Below are 17,785 nucleotides of genomic sequence, written 5' to 3' on the forward strand. Positions count from 1 at the left end.
ATACTCGTACTCATACCATATTATGGAGATTGAAGCACTTTTCAAAAGCGCAACTGTACGACAACAACAAACGCGCTCACATACAGGTAGATAAAAGTAACAATATATATGTGTGTAAGTTAATTCCACATGCGTAAGAGCGTGAAAGGGGGTAGGAGGAGAGGATAGGTGGTAGTGTCAACGACCGGCGCTCCACGATGACCTTCCCTCTTGGCTTGGGCTGCCGGCGCGATGTATATGCGATAGTAGGCCTAACGAATGCGCTCGTTAAAATTCAGCGGAGGAAAGTATTTTCCGCGGCAGTTCGTATGTATAATATATATATATACCCCCTTTTGCTCCTCCTCGGCGCGATCGTATACTGAGTAGACCAGCAACGCTGGAGTGCATAGGTAAGTATATACACACACACCTATCGTAATCAATATCCAGCGCAGCCGAGAGCCGCGAAAGATCGACGAGCCCCCGCTCGTACGTTATTTTACTGCATTTGTGCACACTGCCCCGTGTGCACTGTATTATTTTAATTATTATTATTATAGGTAATTCGGAGAGCCGGAACCGCGGGCACACCGTTGGATTCTTCTTACGTGCTATCGAGCGATTATCATAATTTTAACTTGTCGCACTCCGTGCGAATCGCTTGGAAAAAATAAGAGAGAGAGAGTCCTTGGCGACGTCGAATTGCAAATCACACTCGTTCGTGGAACTATCTATAGCGTAATAACATATAGGTACACATCGATGCGGCTGTGCAATATTATTATCGAGTGACGGGGTGATTATTTCCAAACGCAAATAGGTATATACGTATACGATATGAAAATCACATCTGCGAGCGTGTCTCAAGTGCACGAGCGTGGAAAAATCGTCGAGTCGACACGAGAGCGACGTAACACGCGCCTTTTGCACAGGCGATATTATCTATATATGTATACGTATATGTATAAACTAGCTATTACGGCTCGGCTTGCCGATTTGTAAAACAGCAGCGGCAATCTGCAACGCGGCTCGTTCAGCTTGAGCGCACGTGTGCAGTGATGTTTCGCGATCATGTCTTGCATCAGTGACACGATCATAGGTATAAAATATATACACTAATTTACGCCAATGGTATCGGTATTACTATACACACAGCCCATCGGAGTATACTCTGCGACTGCAGTCCACAAGTTACGTTAGCACACACACACACACACACACTCGGTTACAACTACTACTCTCAACCCAGTTGGGTTTAATTCCAAAACAAAAAGAGCCGCGACGGATCGGCAGGAGATAACAATTTGTGCGAGGACCGATCACCGATTTTTCGCATAAATTATCCGATATTCATCCGGCGGTTCGCCAAGCTCCACAGACCATCTTACATTATACATTCCACCGATTAAAAAAAAAAAAAAAAAAAAAAAAAAAAAAAAAAAAAAAAAAAAAAAACATCACTCTCCCCGTTTTATTTGGACTCTCGCCTACTGTGATTGTAGTACAAAGGATATTCCGGAGGCTGATGCGTATGTATAAATACCTACACCGGAAAAGAGCGTACGACGACGACGACGGTTCCATACAAACTCCCTATCGGTCCATCTCGCCGAGGAGAGCCGACGGACCCTAATGAGCAGAAAGTCCTTCGTTCAGGGGAATTGTCCGTCGGCTAATTCGTTGGTTATATACTCATACGACGTGTACGCGAATTTAGAAAGTGCACAGTGGCTCTCTACGCGTCTAATTGCACGATTACGCAAGAGCAGCTGAGACGATGATGTATACGTGTGTTTTGGGTTCAGCTCAAAGACAGATCCTTCGTTTCGCATCAGCTGCGCGGCACAACACAGCCGTATGTCTCGACTCGGATCTCCAAACGCGGGTAAAACCCTGCCGATCCCCGGCAACAGTCGCTCCCGCGATCTAAACGGCAAGGGCTCGTTATTGTACACCTATTTGTTTTCCGGCCGAGGAGCGCGCGCGCGTATACGCAATTCAGGCGAGAAGAAACCCCGAGGTTTTGTTTTGAGAACATATCATCGTATATACATATGCCCAGGCCGAGACAAAGAGAGAGATGAAGATAATTATAATGATCGGCCATATTCCGTCCGTTCGGCGCTTGATCGATACCGCCATTATTTCTCGTGTCTTCATTTTTCAACTGCGCGCCGAGAGCGAGCGACTACTACCTGTACCTTATAATATATGTTTGCACACACGCTTCTTTTATATCATTGTGCGCGCGTGCACGTGTATTATCTTTGCAAGTGTCCGCCATTAAGCCATTTTCAAACAATGCCCACAAGGAGAAATCGCCGTAGGATTATTATTATTATTTTTGTTTTGTTCCCCCGAGTCGTAAAATTTGTTTTCCACCTGAAATATATAAGTATAGGTGACCCTGTGAATAACAACAGAGCCGCACAGGGGGGAAAAGTTTGGGCCGAGAAAGGAGCCAGAGGAGGAAACTGGATCGGCCGTATCGCATATATGGGCCAGTCAGCCGTCGCATCCTCGGAAGATGAGGCGGTGCATCGATATGCTTTCTTTGAAAGTGGGTTAACGATTTCGGAGCGCCGATGTTATACAGACTCACGTGTGTATCGTACTGCGGCCGAACTCTCTGGTGATACGACGGCCCCGCTTCCTCGAAATCGGCCGAGTGTCATCATCATTTTTCTCTGTGTATATATATAAACACCGGGTGTTTTACGTGTTGTATATTATATACAGAGAGGATGGGGAAAGATAAATAATATATAGGGTTCAATTTATTATTTATCAAAGGAGAGGGCCGGACTTTCTCCGTTAAATTGCGCGTTAAAACTTTCCGATCCCGAAAAGAAAAGAAAATACTTTCGCGCGGAACGGGAGGTTCGTCTCGCGTGCGTGTAGAGCTATATGTATACACATGTGGTCCTCTCTCCTTGATGTTATAAGTACTTGTATCCGTAGGACAAGCTCCTCTTCTCCCCCAATATACTGTATGGTGCGTTTAAAACGCCAATGCCCAACGAGTTTTGTACTTACAAAGATACTGAAAACCTAATGTATAAGCCTCGAGGAATGGGTGTATAATATCTGACGTCTACAAGCCAAACCCACAACTAAACGGAACAAGTTACTTTCAAAATATTGTGCTCCCTCTGTGCCTATATATATGGTTGCGTTATTCCGTAACTGCGTGCTGGTCCCCCTGCTTCTGATATATACGAGAGATACAGTTATATGTTTTGGTAAAGCTGTATGCCTGTACTACATAATATCTGCTTAAAAAAAAAAAAAAAAGAAAAGAAAAAAGGCGGTCACTATATTTTCAACTCCAGTTAGAGATAAGCCATAGTATCGCACGAAAAAGCGACTCCGATCGGCAGGATGTCAGCCAGGCTGAGAGATGTAGTGTTATTTTTTTTTCTCGCCGCTCAAACGTGACCGCTAGCTGCATCGTATCGTACAATGGTACGGAGAACCGCTGACGCGTGGTCTAGTTCATCCATAGAAAAGAGGATTAAAAAAAATTCCGTTGCAAGGGAATCGCGTAGTTGGTTATTTGGCGCATACGTGCACCTCTACCTATATGTATAAGTACACGCACACGTATACACGTATATAATTATTATCGCGTCGAGGAAACATCTCCAGCTGATTGTTTGTAATTATACCCACGAACAAAATTGACCATCGACTACTACTCTCTCGTAAATTGAGCTTTGGCTCCGTTAGTGCAAAAAAAAAAAAAAAAAAAAAAGTAACCATAACTGTGGCAGTGCGTGTACCTATATCTACGTATAGCTGTTTCTTTTTCGTCGGGACAATTTAGATAAATCATAATACATTATTTCGCTCGACGGACCGTACATATGACGTTACATCGATGACCCGAGTTTTATGGCCACGATTCACTTTAACGGCAATTACACGTGCCGCGGGACGCGTTAGTGTATAACGCCTCGCCGAGAAATTAATATTTTCAAAAGTCACGCGGTCGATATAGATTGATTGATACGCTTTTGGTACAGCCGTGTTGTTATACCTATACGTATAGGCGTAACTATATAATATGGTTGTGCAGTGCACCGCTATGTTATATACGCGTTTGTTGTACCCATGTGTACTTGTTTATGGCGAATAGAGATCTCTATTGTACCGCAGGCGGCTTCCCAATCGGGACCGATTGAGATCTCCTTTTGCCAAATCGGTGCCTACAAATGACTATCTACATCAGTCCGACGTTGGTATACATATATACATATACCGCTGTCGGGGCGAATCGAAGATTTATCTTTGTTGTATTTTTTTCGCAGGGGATTTCTTTAGCTTTCGTTTGTAGGCCATGAGCTTTGGTTGCTAAAGTGAAAAAAAGAGGAGATGGAGCGAGACCGCTGATAGGGTGGGAGATAAAGAGAAAAAAAAAGAGTTTGTTATTCTTACCTCGCGATGCGAGATTGGGGCGTTTTTGTTTCTACTGACGTTCGTGGAGTTGGCGATGGACGAGAGGGAGGTGAGGGTCGCAGAGCCGACCCCGCCGACTGACTTTCCACTAACTTTCGTCCCTCCACCACCATCTTTGTGCAGCGTCCCAGGACTCTGTAAGCAAAAAAAGAGAAAAATTCCGTTTACTTTAACCCCTTCGAAATTTGTTGGCCACACTTTATATTATAGATACCCTCTGTATGGCTAAACATCCCCGAGGGAAATGAAATCATTGAGCCATGCGGACCTTTTTTTGTTTACCCCGTGCCGTATATTTGTGTGTACATGTAGCCCAAATTGCTTTGGAAAAACGTATTTGTTTCTCGTCCCTATACGTTGAATCCTATATATACAGAGACGACTCGCACGAGTTGGGACGTAAATTAAATTCTTGATTTAAAGGACTTTATTTTGTTTCGCTCGATTTCGCTGTAGAAAAGAAGAAGTAATGCCTTTCGAGTTGGCGAATCCTACTTAATTTGGCATTTTTTTTATACCGATAAGTCCAAACCATGCATGACCTTTTTCTTGCCCTCAGGCTCGGTTTGTTCAATGGCTCAACACCCCTACCATACAGACCAACACCAATTGTCACATAATATTACCTGTAGCGAATTTTCTATTAAACGGTAACAAAATTCGTACAACCGTCAAGAAGAATACACGTAACGCAATGTTTGCACCACAATGGTAATAGATAAGCATACATATACTTGTATTTATATAAGGCAACAGGTACAAAGACACCCGACAAGAAAAGAAGGGAAGCAATTGATGGTAATGGGGCACTTGGCGCACGAATGTGTAGCACTGTATTATATATACCTATAAGAATGTAGGAGCTAGGGTGGTGGGTAACAGAGGTAATAAGAAAAATACGCGTATATATATATATAGTTGGTATAGACGCGACCTTAGCGGCTTTTACCGATGCGACCACAATATGTATATACATGTATGAGTAGCATCCAGCAAACCCCTTTGGGCATGGTTTCACGTGTAGATAACCAAGACACCATTACACGCCATACTGCAAAACGCATAGGTACGTATAGAGATGTATGTGTTCACGTGATAGTATGACCGTGCCGGTTTCGTTCAATAGTTCATGGTTGGGACGAGCACACGTACCTAACATACATACATACGGATGGCCGATTCAGCCGGACGATTACGTTCCGTTAGCTTGTTCTCCTCCCTCTTTTTGCTCTTTCCCATGACGCCGTCGCGCGTAGGTATACCTATCCATAAATATGTATCCCCGCGACCCGCGACTTTTTGCTCCTTCTTGCAGGACGCCTCGTGAGTGTGCAATACTATACGCATACGGATGGGATCGCTAGGTGCGTTGCGCACATAGGCCAACCAGCCGCCAAAATGACGTGGCAGAAAAGCCGACCGACCGACCGACCAACTGTCTCTCGATTGGCTACGATCTCATAATATATACCTATACATGCCGCAAGTATATTATGTTTACCTATAATAACTCGAGACGCCCACTCAATCGGATAAATAGATTTCCGTACGACCTCCTGCATCATCGAGCCCGTAAATTATACTGGCATTTTCGCTATTGCCCGCGCAAGTGCAGCAACCATCTCTATATATATATATATATGCTTTTCAACTTGACCAACTACTTTTAATATGATATCCTAGTTTTACACTGTATTTGCTTTTGCACATATATGTTTTGTCAATTTGTTTGATTTTAGTTTTATTATACGATGGGGATTTTTTTCAATAAATTCCCCATTCGAATTAGCTACTTTTTGTACACGCAAAAAGTGTCATTAAGTAGTCTGGGTGTGCCGTTAAAAGAGCAAAGACATTCGGCCAAGTGTCCGATTCATATAAACGAGAGCCAAACAACAACACCACCGGCACACTACCTGCATAATTATGTGTACGGGTAAGTGCTTATACTTGATTAGCGAAAAATCTCGAGGAGCGCGAAAGTAAACACATCCTTCTGTACCTATACTAATAAAATGCACGTGTAGATAGTTACATGTAGATAAAACTGAGAGGGTAAGAGAGAGAGAGAGAGAGCGTGCAAGTGCGCAGCGTAACCGTCATGTCAGAGTATATACTATTATAAGAGTTAGCGACACCTCATTAAGTGCACCCCGGGACGGAGCTCTCGGTTACGTTCATCGCGATGCATGCACGCGCGAATGAAGTTGTTCACCTCTAGTTACTATGTAACTGCACCAACATAGGGTATACCTACGGAATGAGTGGCAGGAACGACAAGTACGTATATATAAGGTGTACTTCTATAGGTACCTGTACCTCGTCTCAGCGCAACCGCAAAACTTTATATGCATTATATATATATATATATACGTGTGTCGTAGGTACATGTAACATACAATACCTGCATACATGTTCCTTCTCGCGCATTAGCAGTCAATCTACCACCGCGTTATTTCTGCAGTTGAGTCGCACTGGTGTGCTTCGAGGGACCACGAGGAGTAGGTATACAGCCGATAAACGTTAAACGGCTCTTATCGCGGTGCTGCAACAGCCGTGCCATATGCATCCGCTGCACTGCAGAACTATATGTGTATAGCTATACATAACATACGCGGGTATAGCGCAGCAAGGCCCCTTTCGACTTCTCCTCTCTTCCATTAGCGCAGCGGCACTGCCTCCTATATAATATACACTCACTTACTTACGAGGTACTAACTATAATAGGGTACACACAGCGATATCGATGCGAGATTAATAGAGCTACTTTATTCTTTTTTCTCCATTCTTCTTCCAAAGTGTGCACCAGCCTATATTTATTACATGGATGCTATGGTGTAAAGAGGGGGGGGAGGGTGAAACTTTTAATTATTTCTAATTACAACAACTTTCTTCTTCTTCTTCTTCTTCGGGCTCCCGTGATTGCGTGCGTGTAGTACAGTATCGGTCTTTATCATTAACACCGCTCGCTGCGGCTATAATATGGCGGGTACATCGGTCTCGCGTGATGATAAAAAAAAAAAAAAAAAAAAACTTTCCAAGCCGCGCGTGCACGTGTTGCTGTACATATATATATATACCCTATATAGGTATGTTATATTTTATACCAAGGCTCGACGCGCGGTAATTTTCGATCCGAAAAGCGCCGTCTTTCACCGCCGAGACACTTTGTGCGCGCGAAAGAGTGCACCGATGGACAGGAAGAAAAGAAAAAAAAAAAAAACAAAACTTACCAGCCGGCTGCTATGCTCTATTATTTCTCGAGGCGTGTGAGTTCCCCTATTGTGTATACCTATACACAGAGTCCCAACAGGTGATGTTAGACCAAAGCGCTTGCGTTTTTCGCAAACAAATGCATTATATAGGTATACACGAAAAACCCATCACTGCCCAGCTGCTCTGTTCCGGGCCAATCTCGTTCTCATTCTTCTTCTTCTTCTTCCTGGTGCATATAAACACCCTCTCGGTTTCTCCCTCTTACTGGGCTCTCTCTCTCTCTCGAGGGCCACTTGCCGTCCGGTCCTCAAAGAGTACATTACTCTCAGCTTGTAAGCATATTACGTACACTTGCTTGCTCTTCGCTTTTGGCAGGCATGAGTGCTCCAGCAGATGCATGTACATCCTCGACACCTGCCAGCACCTCCACACTCTTGTGTGTATATATTTTATTATGTACACTCCGAGATTTCGGCAGCTGGTCTCACTCGAGCCTTCGGCAACTTGTTTCCTTTCCCCCCCCCCTCGCACACATGCGCGGACTGCAGTCAGTAAGAGGGAGATAAAAATCCGTGCCTCGAAGAAGGAGTCCTTGACGGCCGATTTAGCCTTTCACGGAAGAGACTTTTTTTACTCTTGTTTGCTCCCCTCCTGTGTGTATATACACCGTCACCTCTATACCATGACTCCCCGTATTTAATATGTATACATACAGTTATATCGTATAGTCGGAAAAATCGAAAAATTATTTTCGGCTTCGTTCCATCGCGAAGCCACTATATATTATACTTGTAGGACGAGGCAACCTTTTGGTTAGGCCGTACCGGGGGGGGGAGGGGGGAAGAGGTTAATTGCTCTCGGGCTCCGCGCGCCGAGTGTAATCATCTGATACGCATCTCTAATAGGGCGAATAAACGCCGGCGACGGATAAAAAACAACGGCAACGACTAAACGGGCCACGCGCGCCTTATCTCGCGGTCGCGCGAGAGAGAGCACGCTCGTATGTATGTAGGTGTACACGCCAGTTTTACCTTCATATCGGAAAAATCCGAGATTCGCTGCGGTCGGGTCGATCTTTTGTACAACCTTGTACGATCCTGTGTTGAAAAAAAAAAAAAAAAAAAGGTATATGTACGCGCATGCATTATCAGGCAGGGGGAGAGGTTGTTTTTCCTTCGACGAGCTGTACCGCGATGAAAATCAATGAATGTACATGTAGAGTCCAGTGAGTCTCGGTTGTTCATCAACCCATTGTGATGTGTAGGCGCACTTTGTTATCAGAGCTTTCTAAAACGCCTCGCGAAAAGTGAGACGGAGGGAGGATCACCGAGACAAATAAATTGTCGCTCGAACAATTAGATATTACATTACCTACTTGTATACACCTATTCATGTATGCGTGACTTTTAATTTTTTTTTAATGTGTATGTGGGTATGTGTTGAAAGAATGTTCTTTTGTGCTGGCACATAATATGCGATCCGGAGCTGGCATGCGCTGAAATGGGATATGGCATTATTTTTATTGTTATTATCTTATATTTTAGAAAAGAAAAGAAAAAAGACACGAGCGACACTGAGGCCAGACACGGCTTGGATTACGCGTGCGCGCATCCTTTTTCCCGGAGCTGTGCGGATATAATGGCAGCAGTAGAACAAACTGCTTTCTCGCAAAACCGGGGAGTTGCAAAAAAAAAAAAAAATAGTCTTTGATGCACGCGAAGTCTCTGTTACTTCGCATGATGGCCAACTTACCCAAGTTTTATATCATTCCCATTTGTATGAATCGCCGATAAGAACAAAAGGGGCATTGGTCACGCGGAATTTGGATTTCACGGTCACGTCAGCGGCGTTTCTTTTCCGCAACTGTATATAGCCATGGCAAGGTCGCGACAATGACTTTGCTTCTCTGACGCACTGAGATCTAGGTATACACATATATACCATAGCAACTCGAACAGCGCAACAACCGATGATGGTTCCGGTGGTCTGGAACCGATCACGTCGCTTTCATGCATATGCACGTCAATACATATATATTATACTTGGCATACATACATACATGCTACTGATGCGATCCGCTATAATACTATATACAACTGCCCGTTTATATATAGGTATATGCACGAGCGAACGAAAACCGATGCGCGCCGAGCTTAAATAATCCGACACACTCCGCCATACCTATAGGTACTGTTGTTGTCGTGCTGTCGCTATCGATCCCGCGTCCATACGTTACACATATATCTTCATCTCGTTCTGCTCGTGTGCTGTCACTTTTTTTTTTTTTTTTTTTTTCACTTTGCCCTTACTCCTCCAGCTGTGTATGCATATAATATATATATTCCATCTGTGTATACCCATAAGGCATGCATGCATGTTCCGATCACTGCGACTGCTTCCATGGGAACGTTTTTCTACTGTTGGCGTGTACCGATCACTCCCCAAGGGAAAATAATGTAATAGTGTCACCCAAAGCACGGCCTTTGGCTCTTTCAAGCTGTTTCAGTAGTTCAATATATTAGTCCTCTCTCTCTCTCTCTCTCTCTCTCTTTTTCCAGAAATAAACATAATTACAATTTTCGTGAAAAGATTAAATTTATACGAGGTTCCTTATTTAAAAAGAGGTCCTTGCACTCACACACCCACAGACACATGTGGACTCTCTTTCTAATCTGAAGGTTATTTAAAAAGAGGTCTCAGTCTAATCTGACTTGTCTGCTGCACGGCCTTTGGTTGGATGGAGGGAAAAAAAAAAAAAAAAAAAAAACGAGGAGGAGGAACATCCAGCTCGTGAGCCCGCGGATGATGTAGGTCAGCAGCGCTGCTCGATTGTTATTTGCCCCGACGCGCAAAGAGCGTGAGACTCGCGACGCCGGGCGAGCATAGACTGTCCTGGGTGTGCGTGTGTATATTGTGATATGCATGCCATGCATGATGATGATGCTCGTGGCGCCTTCGGGCCATCACAAGTTTAGAGACCGGGGGATGGATCATCGTTATTATCACCACTATTATTCTCCTCCTCCGAAGACACGGACACACGAGGGCCTATAAGATGTGTACAATTGCTCCCAGCCGATCGGCCACTCCAACGGTACTGCACGACACGAAAAGTTACGGGCTCAATGTAAGAGCAGCGCTGGTGTCCCCGCACAACCTGTACATAATATACACCCTATGGAGATATTATAAATACACCCTCCTACGCAGTGCCAATTTCTTTCCGAGCGCGCCTGTCCATTGTTTCCAGAGAATCTCTGCTTTTTATATACGAGCTGCTATATTCTCACAAATCCACACCATTGTACGATACCTATATACATAGGTATTGCATACAGTGCCACCGCCACCTCTCTTCGATTCACGACCCGTTAATTTGTCGAGCCACTCATAGCGGGGTGAAAAAATTATCCATCCCAAGGGAGGAAAAAAAAAGCATTTCGCAACATCCTCCGCGAATTGCACTTCCAAATGGGGTTTACTTTTATCAGCGCTCACCTTTGGCAATCCACTGGGAAGGACGTAGATGACATGTGCATCGCCCCATACCTTAAGTATACCGTTACGCTTCAATATCAATCACGAAGAAGCAATCGTCAGGGAGTCACGTTTTGTTTCTGTACTATATAAGTACATGCAGTGCGAAGGTAAACGGCAAGTGTTGCCGCGCACGAAATAAACCATCCGCCTGTTGATGCTCGCGAGAGAGGAGCCGTAGATCCGCAATGGAGATGATCATTTCTTTCTTCTTCTTCTTCGCGAGGTGCAGTGCACTGACGCAACGCACAGCTATTGTTGGTGTTGCTCTTGTTCAGGTAAACTACATTGGGCAAGGTTAGCTGATGCACGATTGATATACATACGTGTATATATATATATGCTTCTTTCTCAGCAATGCTATTGCTGCTGAATTTTCACTTTTTCTCGGCTATACAGTATACTTATAGGCGCCGATGGCTTTCTTTTCTCCTTCACGGGCTCGCACGCACGAGGAACGACGTCGACGACGATCATTATTTATTTTCACCTGTACATGAAATATATATATAGGTACAAGCGAGAGAAGAATTATCCTTCCACGCCGAATCGGAGGGAGAAAATCACCGGCTCGTCAAGTGGAAATCACCGAGTGCCCCCCCTTCACCGACAGATTGGAAATTCATTTGCAATGGGGCATTATACCACTTATCCACGCGCGCGTGCGATATATCCCGCGGATAAGTTCGTGTGTGCATGTACCTATACGCTACTTCTTTTTTTTCTTTTTTATCGGATATATTGCAGTGCATCGCCTGCCATGTCGCCTTTCAATGATACATACACAGATAAATGCACAATTACGTGGCAAGCTGTTCACCACCGCCCGCCATCACCCTCTTCCCATTCGCAAATTAACCGTCATTACACGCTCAGCCGCTTGATCTGATGATTTTCTAATACAACCATTCTGATGCACGTGTTATCGTGTCCCTCTCTCTTTTTTTTTTCATCATCATCATCGAAATAGAAAGTCGTCTCGTCGAGCAAGTAAGTAGTAGTTGGTTGTTGGTACGAGTAATTTGAAAAATATTGATGGTCCACGGCGAGTGTTTTCATTAGAAACCCAATGCAAACACAATGTGTGCAGTGTAAGTGTTCGGTAGACTCGTTTTTCTTGAAAATTACAACTATACTCTGCGGACAACGAGGTATAAAGTACCTTTAACCCCTACGTACGTACGTAAAACATCGGCTACACATATTATAGCGTGTGAGACTTTATAAGCGGTATCGTACAAGTGAGGTGTAAAAATAATAGAATTAAAAAATAAGAAAATAGATGAGTACGGGACATATAAAAATCGGCTTTCAACGCTTGACAGTGCACTTGAATTTTATTACCTGCACGTGTGCATGGGTGTATAGGTATAGAAAGGTATATATATATATATATATATTGCGCATATGGAAAGTAAATAGATATCCGGGGGGAGCTGCTCAGCTCCGCGGTAATTTAATACAGCCAAGAGCAAGCGCGAGAGAGTATATATTTATACCTGTGGATCATACAAATGTGTATAGTGCACCCATATGAGCACCGTTTATATACATTGGACGCCTACATGGCTTATCGTGCCCACACACATGTGAAAAGTTTGATCCCCCGGCGAGCACATCGTGCACGTATATATATATATGAGCTTGTAATTTCATTCCGACGAGACCTTGCCGGTAGCATCCCCATACGTATACGAGAAGCATCTATATGACTCGCCGAGAGAGCTGCACTTTCTGCACTGAGATTCAGTGTGGCTGAGTGTTGGAGTGCATGTAGGTATTATACATATATACATACTTAATGTATGTAATTGAGGCAACTCGGAGATGACGAATTTACGAGCGCAAGGCTCGCGTGTGATGAAAGTACTATCTTCTCTTTGCCCACGGATTAATCGACATATACATATAAATACGTGTATGCCGTATTGACGTACGACTGAGAGGTTGTTTAAGTTTTTGGCCAAGCTTATAGTTTGCAACTTTGCACGCGCTCCCTCGAGAATTACAATATGTACACCTACGTCACTCGTAATTATTGATGTCTAAAACGCGTAAGCGCACGCACGTATGTCTTGCCATTTGAGTTTTGTATGAAAAAAAAAAAAAAAAAAAAACTCGAGGAGACAGAAGAAAAATTGATTGTGCAAACCTTTTTTATTTCGTCGATCGAAGGTCTTGATAATGTGTGCCACACTTTTTTTTTTTTTGCGTTGCGTCTGCCACTCGTTTTTCTCTCTTTAGTTTTTCATTGTAGGTAATAAGAATGTCTCATGGGATCGCGTGTGCGAGACTAGCGTATTTTTTATACACGTAAAAACTTACGCATTATTTTGTAAACACACAGCGTACAATAGCGTACACAATGAGGCGGAGCGTGTGTGTGTGAACTCGCACTGTAGGTACACGTGGTGGGTATTAAAGTCCCAGCCGTGAAATTGAATTAATTCTTCGCTCCAATTGCTACTTAGTCCCTTTTCCGATGAAAGCCAGAGTTGTACAGTATAATATACAATGTACAGACACACGCTATTTTGTTACAACAACCAAGCACGAGCGCTGCTGTAAATTCATCCGTATACTGTGTACCTATACATACACGTGTCGTGTGCACATGTGTCTCTGTACTTTTAAACATCAGCTGTGTCGTTGATACCCTACATTATACACATATACACGGAATACTGTCGAACGACGGCCTTCGACCGGAACATTATCGGCTTCCTCTTTCCGGACTCACGGCCGCCCCGCGCTCTAATCCTCTCGCGTGTACCTACTTTTTTTTCCAGTCCACTCGTACCGTACTTTGTACTCGAAAAACATTATTCGCGTTAGTGGGTTTTTGCACGGCGCAGATTATTGATTCTATATACGCGTGCATGCGTGTATACGCAGACTTAATTTTCACATGGATTTTATCAAAGCGTCTGAATCACGAGTGAGTGTATATGCATCGTGACATTTACTGCCTTGTTGGATAATATACTAAACCTCACACAGCCAAATGCGTTTTATAATTTATCGCCAATGTAAATAAATTTACTCACTTATCAGAAATCATTAATCAGAAGGTTTTCTTTGGCGTATAGATCTTTCCAACGAAGCGCATAACGCGTGCTCGTATATAAACGCGCGAATAACCAAGATATCGCTGGTGACGTCGGGGCGTTTAAAATTTTACTCGGGCCTAAAATGAAAATTCCACGAAAGTGAGTCCGTGAGTGCGCGCATAGACCTTTATTCTTCTTCTTCTTCTTTTTTTTTTTTTTTTTTTTTTGACGCACTCGCGAAAATCTTAATTATACGTTTTCCAGGGATATTGAACCGGTGCGGCTTATATTTATACAGCGCAGGGATATTTATAGATGAGCTCCCCGTGATACACAGACACACAGATGCAGTCCCGAGAGAGTAAACTAACGTCGTAAAGGTAACGATCGCGCGGGGGAAACAAAAAGTCGCCACGCACGGCCGTATGGAGCTTTTGTTCGTATACCTATGTATAATATGTACGTACGTATCGGTGCAGGAAGAAAAGCAGATTAATTGGTGAATATAAATTCTATCCTTCGGCTGCAATTAAAAGCGCCGTACTTCTTGCGATTTCGAGTAGGTATATATAATTACAACCAACATTGCACTGGAGGCGTTGTACGATTTCTCGGCTGTATAGTATACAGTACTTACATTGGCTGGTCACACACGTACACATATACTACGTTTTTTTCCGTACGCGAGAGGGAGCGGAGAAAGAGAGAAGAGATGAGCCGTCCAAGTCAGGCATTGGTGCTTTCTCTCACGGGAGGCGCATAATATAATATAATATAATGTTACACTGTACCGATTCTTGGCAGCACCACCGGAGCCTGCACTGCTGCTCCTCTTCTTTTGGTACACATGAACGCACAATATTTACCATACAAATACATACGGGGGCAGGAGGGAGCAGTTTAACATATAGGACGCAGTTCTGAGATCGACAACTCGTAAAAAGAAAACAGGTTGTATCGAATTAAAACGCGCACACGGTATAGCTCCCCGTCGCAGCTTCCCGTGATGGCCGATATTTCCCAGCCGCGACGAAGAATGTAATTTCTATCCCTCGGGCGGCGATATCCGTTTGGATTCGAGCTGCAGCACAACAGCACCCCGGGCGACGACATCTATAAGACGTGTGCGTGTGCGTGTATATAATAATAATAATAATAATAATATGTACATGGAAGCAACGGATACGTGACCTCGCGAGCACGCGTGCACGTGTACCGATAAAATACATGTATGTATATGCACGCGCGGGCTCTGAAAGAGACGACGACACATGTTAAGAGATTCCTTACGCGCAGCGTGAGAGGAAGTGGGTATGTATATATGCTGTGTACATTTGCAACGGAGAAGGCCTTTTTGCGCCGTAATCGCGAGAACCTCTCTCTCTCTTTCTCTACAGAGCAGTTGCATGCGCCTCCGGGATCCTTTTTTCCCTCTATCTCTCTCTCTTGGTTTGTTCTCTTTTTTCACCTATTTAGGCATCTCAGATATAAATATATTGTACCCGTACAAGACGTGGTGTACACATAATTTCAGCTCACTTGGTGTTTTTGCTGTTTTCGAGTTCAGGGTAAGTACACCTATCACAAGTAACAATTGCAGGTGGGTAGGATCCGTATAATTATGTATCTGCTACGGTCTGATATTTTTCAACACGGGAACGTCAGCATCCAAAATGCCCACCCAAAGAACCCCTATCAAGTACTTGGACCAAAAGATAAAGATTTTTGTCTTCCATGACACGCCTATGCTTAGCGTTAAACAAATTCCTTAGACGTAGAGTTGAAAATTCGCAAAATCATCAAGAAAATTTCATTCTTTGCTACTTTTTAATTTTCACCCTGAAAAGCTGCCACGAAACTTCCCTTAACTCTGGAAACAAAAAATTGGATACCTTTCGCTGAAGCGTAGTAGAGTCGATTGAAATTTTCCACTCTCCTGGTGGCACGTGGATGATAAAAAGCTCGAAAGAAAAATTTGTCATGTACGGAACTCGTACAGATGAAACGACACAACACAATAACGAACGCACAAACAAACGAGCTGGCACGTCTACGATGGTTAGTTTCCTTGAAAATTGCTCGATTGTGTCTTCATGACGATTCAAGTAAGTAACGATGATGAATATATTCCAACGAAAAAAAAAAAAAAAAAAAAGAAGCTGTCGGTGTTTCTCTACACGCATCTCTATCTATCTCCCCCTCGTCACATGGACGTTCGTATACACATATCCCTCGCAGTCGATCGCGCACAATTAACACCAATCCGTTACAGACGCTGCTTACCCAACCCCTACCGATACGTTTTGCCCACAGTAGGGGCACATTTATCGGTTCGTACGCGATAACATCACGAAGCCTAAAGGCACGCGGACTCGCTTTTCTCCGCGCAAAAAGAGACGCGTACAATCTCGGCACGAGTACTAATGAAAGTACATAATTAACGACACGAGCGGACAGACGATGGTGTGTGTATACGTTTGCAGCGAAGAGCCGTGAAACGAGCCATGTGCGTTTGGCGAGAGCCGTCCAACGGGTTCACGCCTCATTGGCTCTCGCCGAACCCTTTTTCTGTACAGCTTTGCTTCTCGCGCGCGGTGCTCGTCTTCCCAAAGGCCCGAGCTGTTAATGTACTCCTCGAGCGAGAGAAATCGTCCTTTGTCCTCGCGCGCCCGCCTCATTCGTCAATTTTTCGAGGATAAGGCGTGTGCAGCCTCTGTTTTACAAATATAGCGGCTCTTCGTGCCACATTTATCTGCGCAACTACTGTATACATTTTATTAAGTATATTTGTACATGCACTCTTCACGTTGTTCCAGTCGATTCGGAGTAGGTTCAATTAGCGCTGGTTTGTAGGTGCTGATAACTATTTTTATTACGTATATGCCGCTCGGCTGAACCTGTGATTTATCGCGTAGGTAAATGGCTCGTCCATTGCGGGCGTTGATCACCAACGATCCGACGCTCTTTTACGTCAATGGGAAGTTTTATTATACGCGTTTCAAGACTTCCCTCCGTGTAATGGACTACCTCGTATATATACAGCTGTTGCGCGTGTGTGCGTGTTACGTAGCACAGAGCAAGTATAGATGAATACCATTTTATTTCGAGGCTCCGCTCGCATTGTGTCGCGATCTGCGCCTTTTTTTCCCATCATTTAACACCCATTCGGTGAAGTTGTTTATTTTTCTCGTCCCTCTCACCTTGACACACTTACTTGATAAGTTCGCTCAGATAAGTCAGCCAAATCTTTGTTTTTGTTTCATGCGATTTTGATTGGCGGTATGAATGCGAGATTAATCTCGACTTTTTTTTCTTTTTTTTTTTTCTTACTCAATCGATCAACGATAAACACACACCTGCTCTTGTTTATTTGCGTAATAATTAATGTAATGTGATCACTACATTTTTAATATGCCATTACATTCAAGTTTGAAACTAAAAACGTTACCAATGGCCTTTTCAATCCTACCTTCCATACGAGGACCGGATCAACACTTTCAAGTGTAGATGTATACACCGAAAGACAGTGTGTCGCAAATGAA

The 17,785-nt window shown here is 43.7% G+C and overlaps 1 protein-coding gene across 1 annotated transcript in view; it reads right to left on the bottom strand.

Moving 5' to 3' along the window:
• Nucleotides 1-17,785, bottom strand: part of LOC106645192 (uncharacterized) — a 131,194-nt gene that overhangs the window by 19,797 nt on the left and 93,612 nt on the right. Inside the window, exon 4 of the mRNA XM_089593918.1 lies at nucleotides 4,420-4,575. Within this exon, the coding sequence (XP_089450044.1) occupies nucleotides 4,420-4,575 (156 nt within the window). The remainder of the gene's footprint in view (nucleotides 1-4,419; nucleotides 4,576-17,785) is intronic.

The sequence above is a fragment of the Copidosoma floridanum genome, unplaced genomic scaffold (assembly GCF_036245765.1).
Source record: "Copidosoma floridanum isolate Cflo_tuat_1 unplaced genomic scaffold, Cflo_Japanese_pri ptg000001l, whole genome shotgun sequence".
Taxonomy (NCBI): Eukaryota; Metazoa; Arthropoda; class Insecta; order Hymenoptera; family Encyrtidae; genus Copidosoma; species Copidosoma floridanum.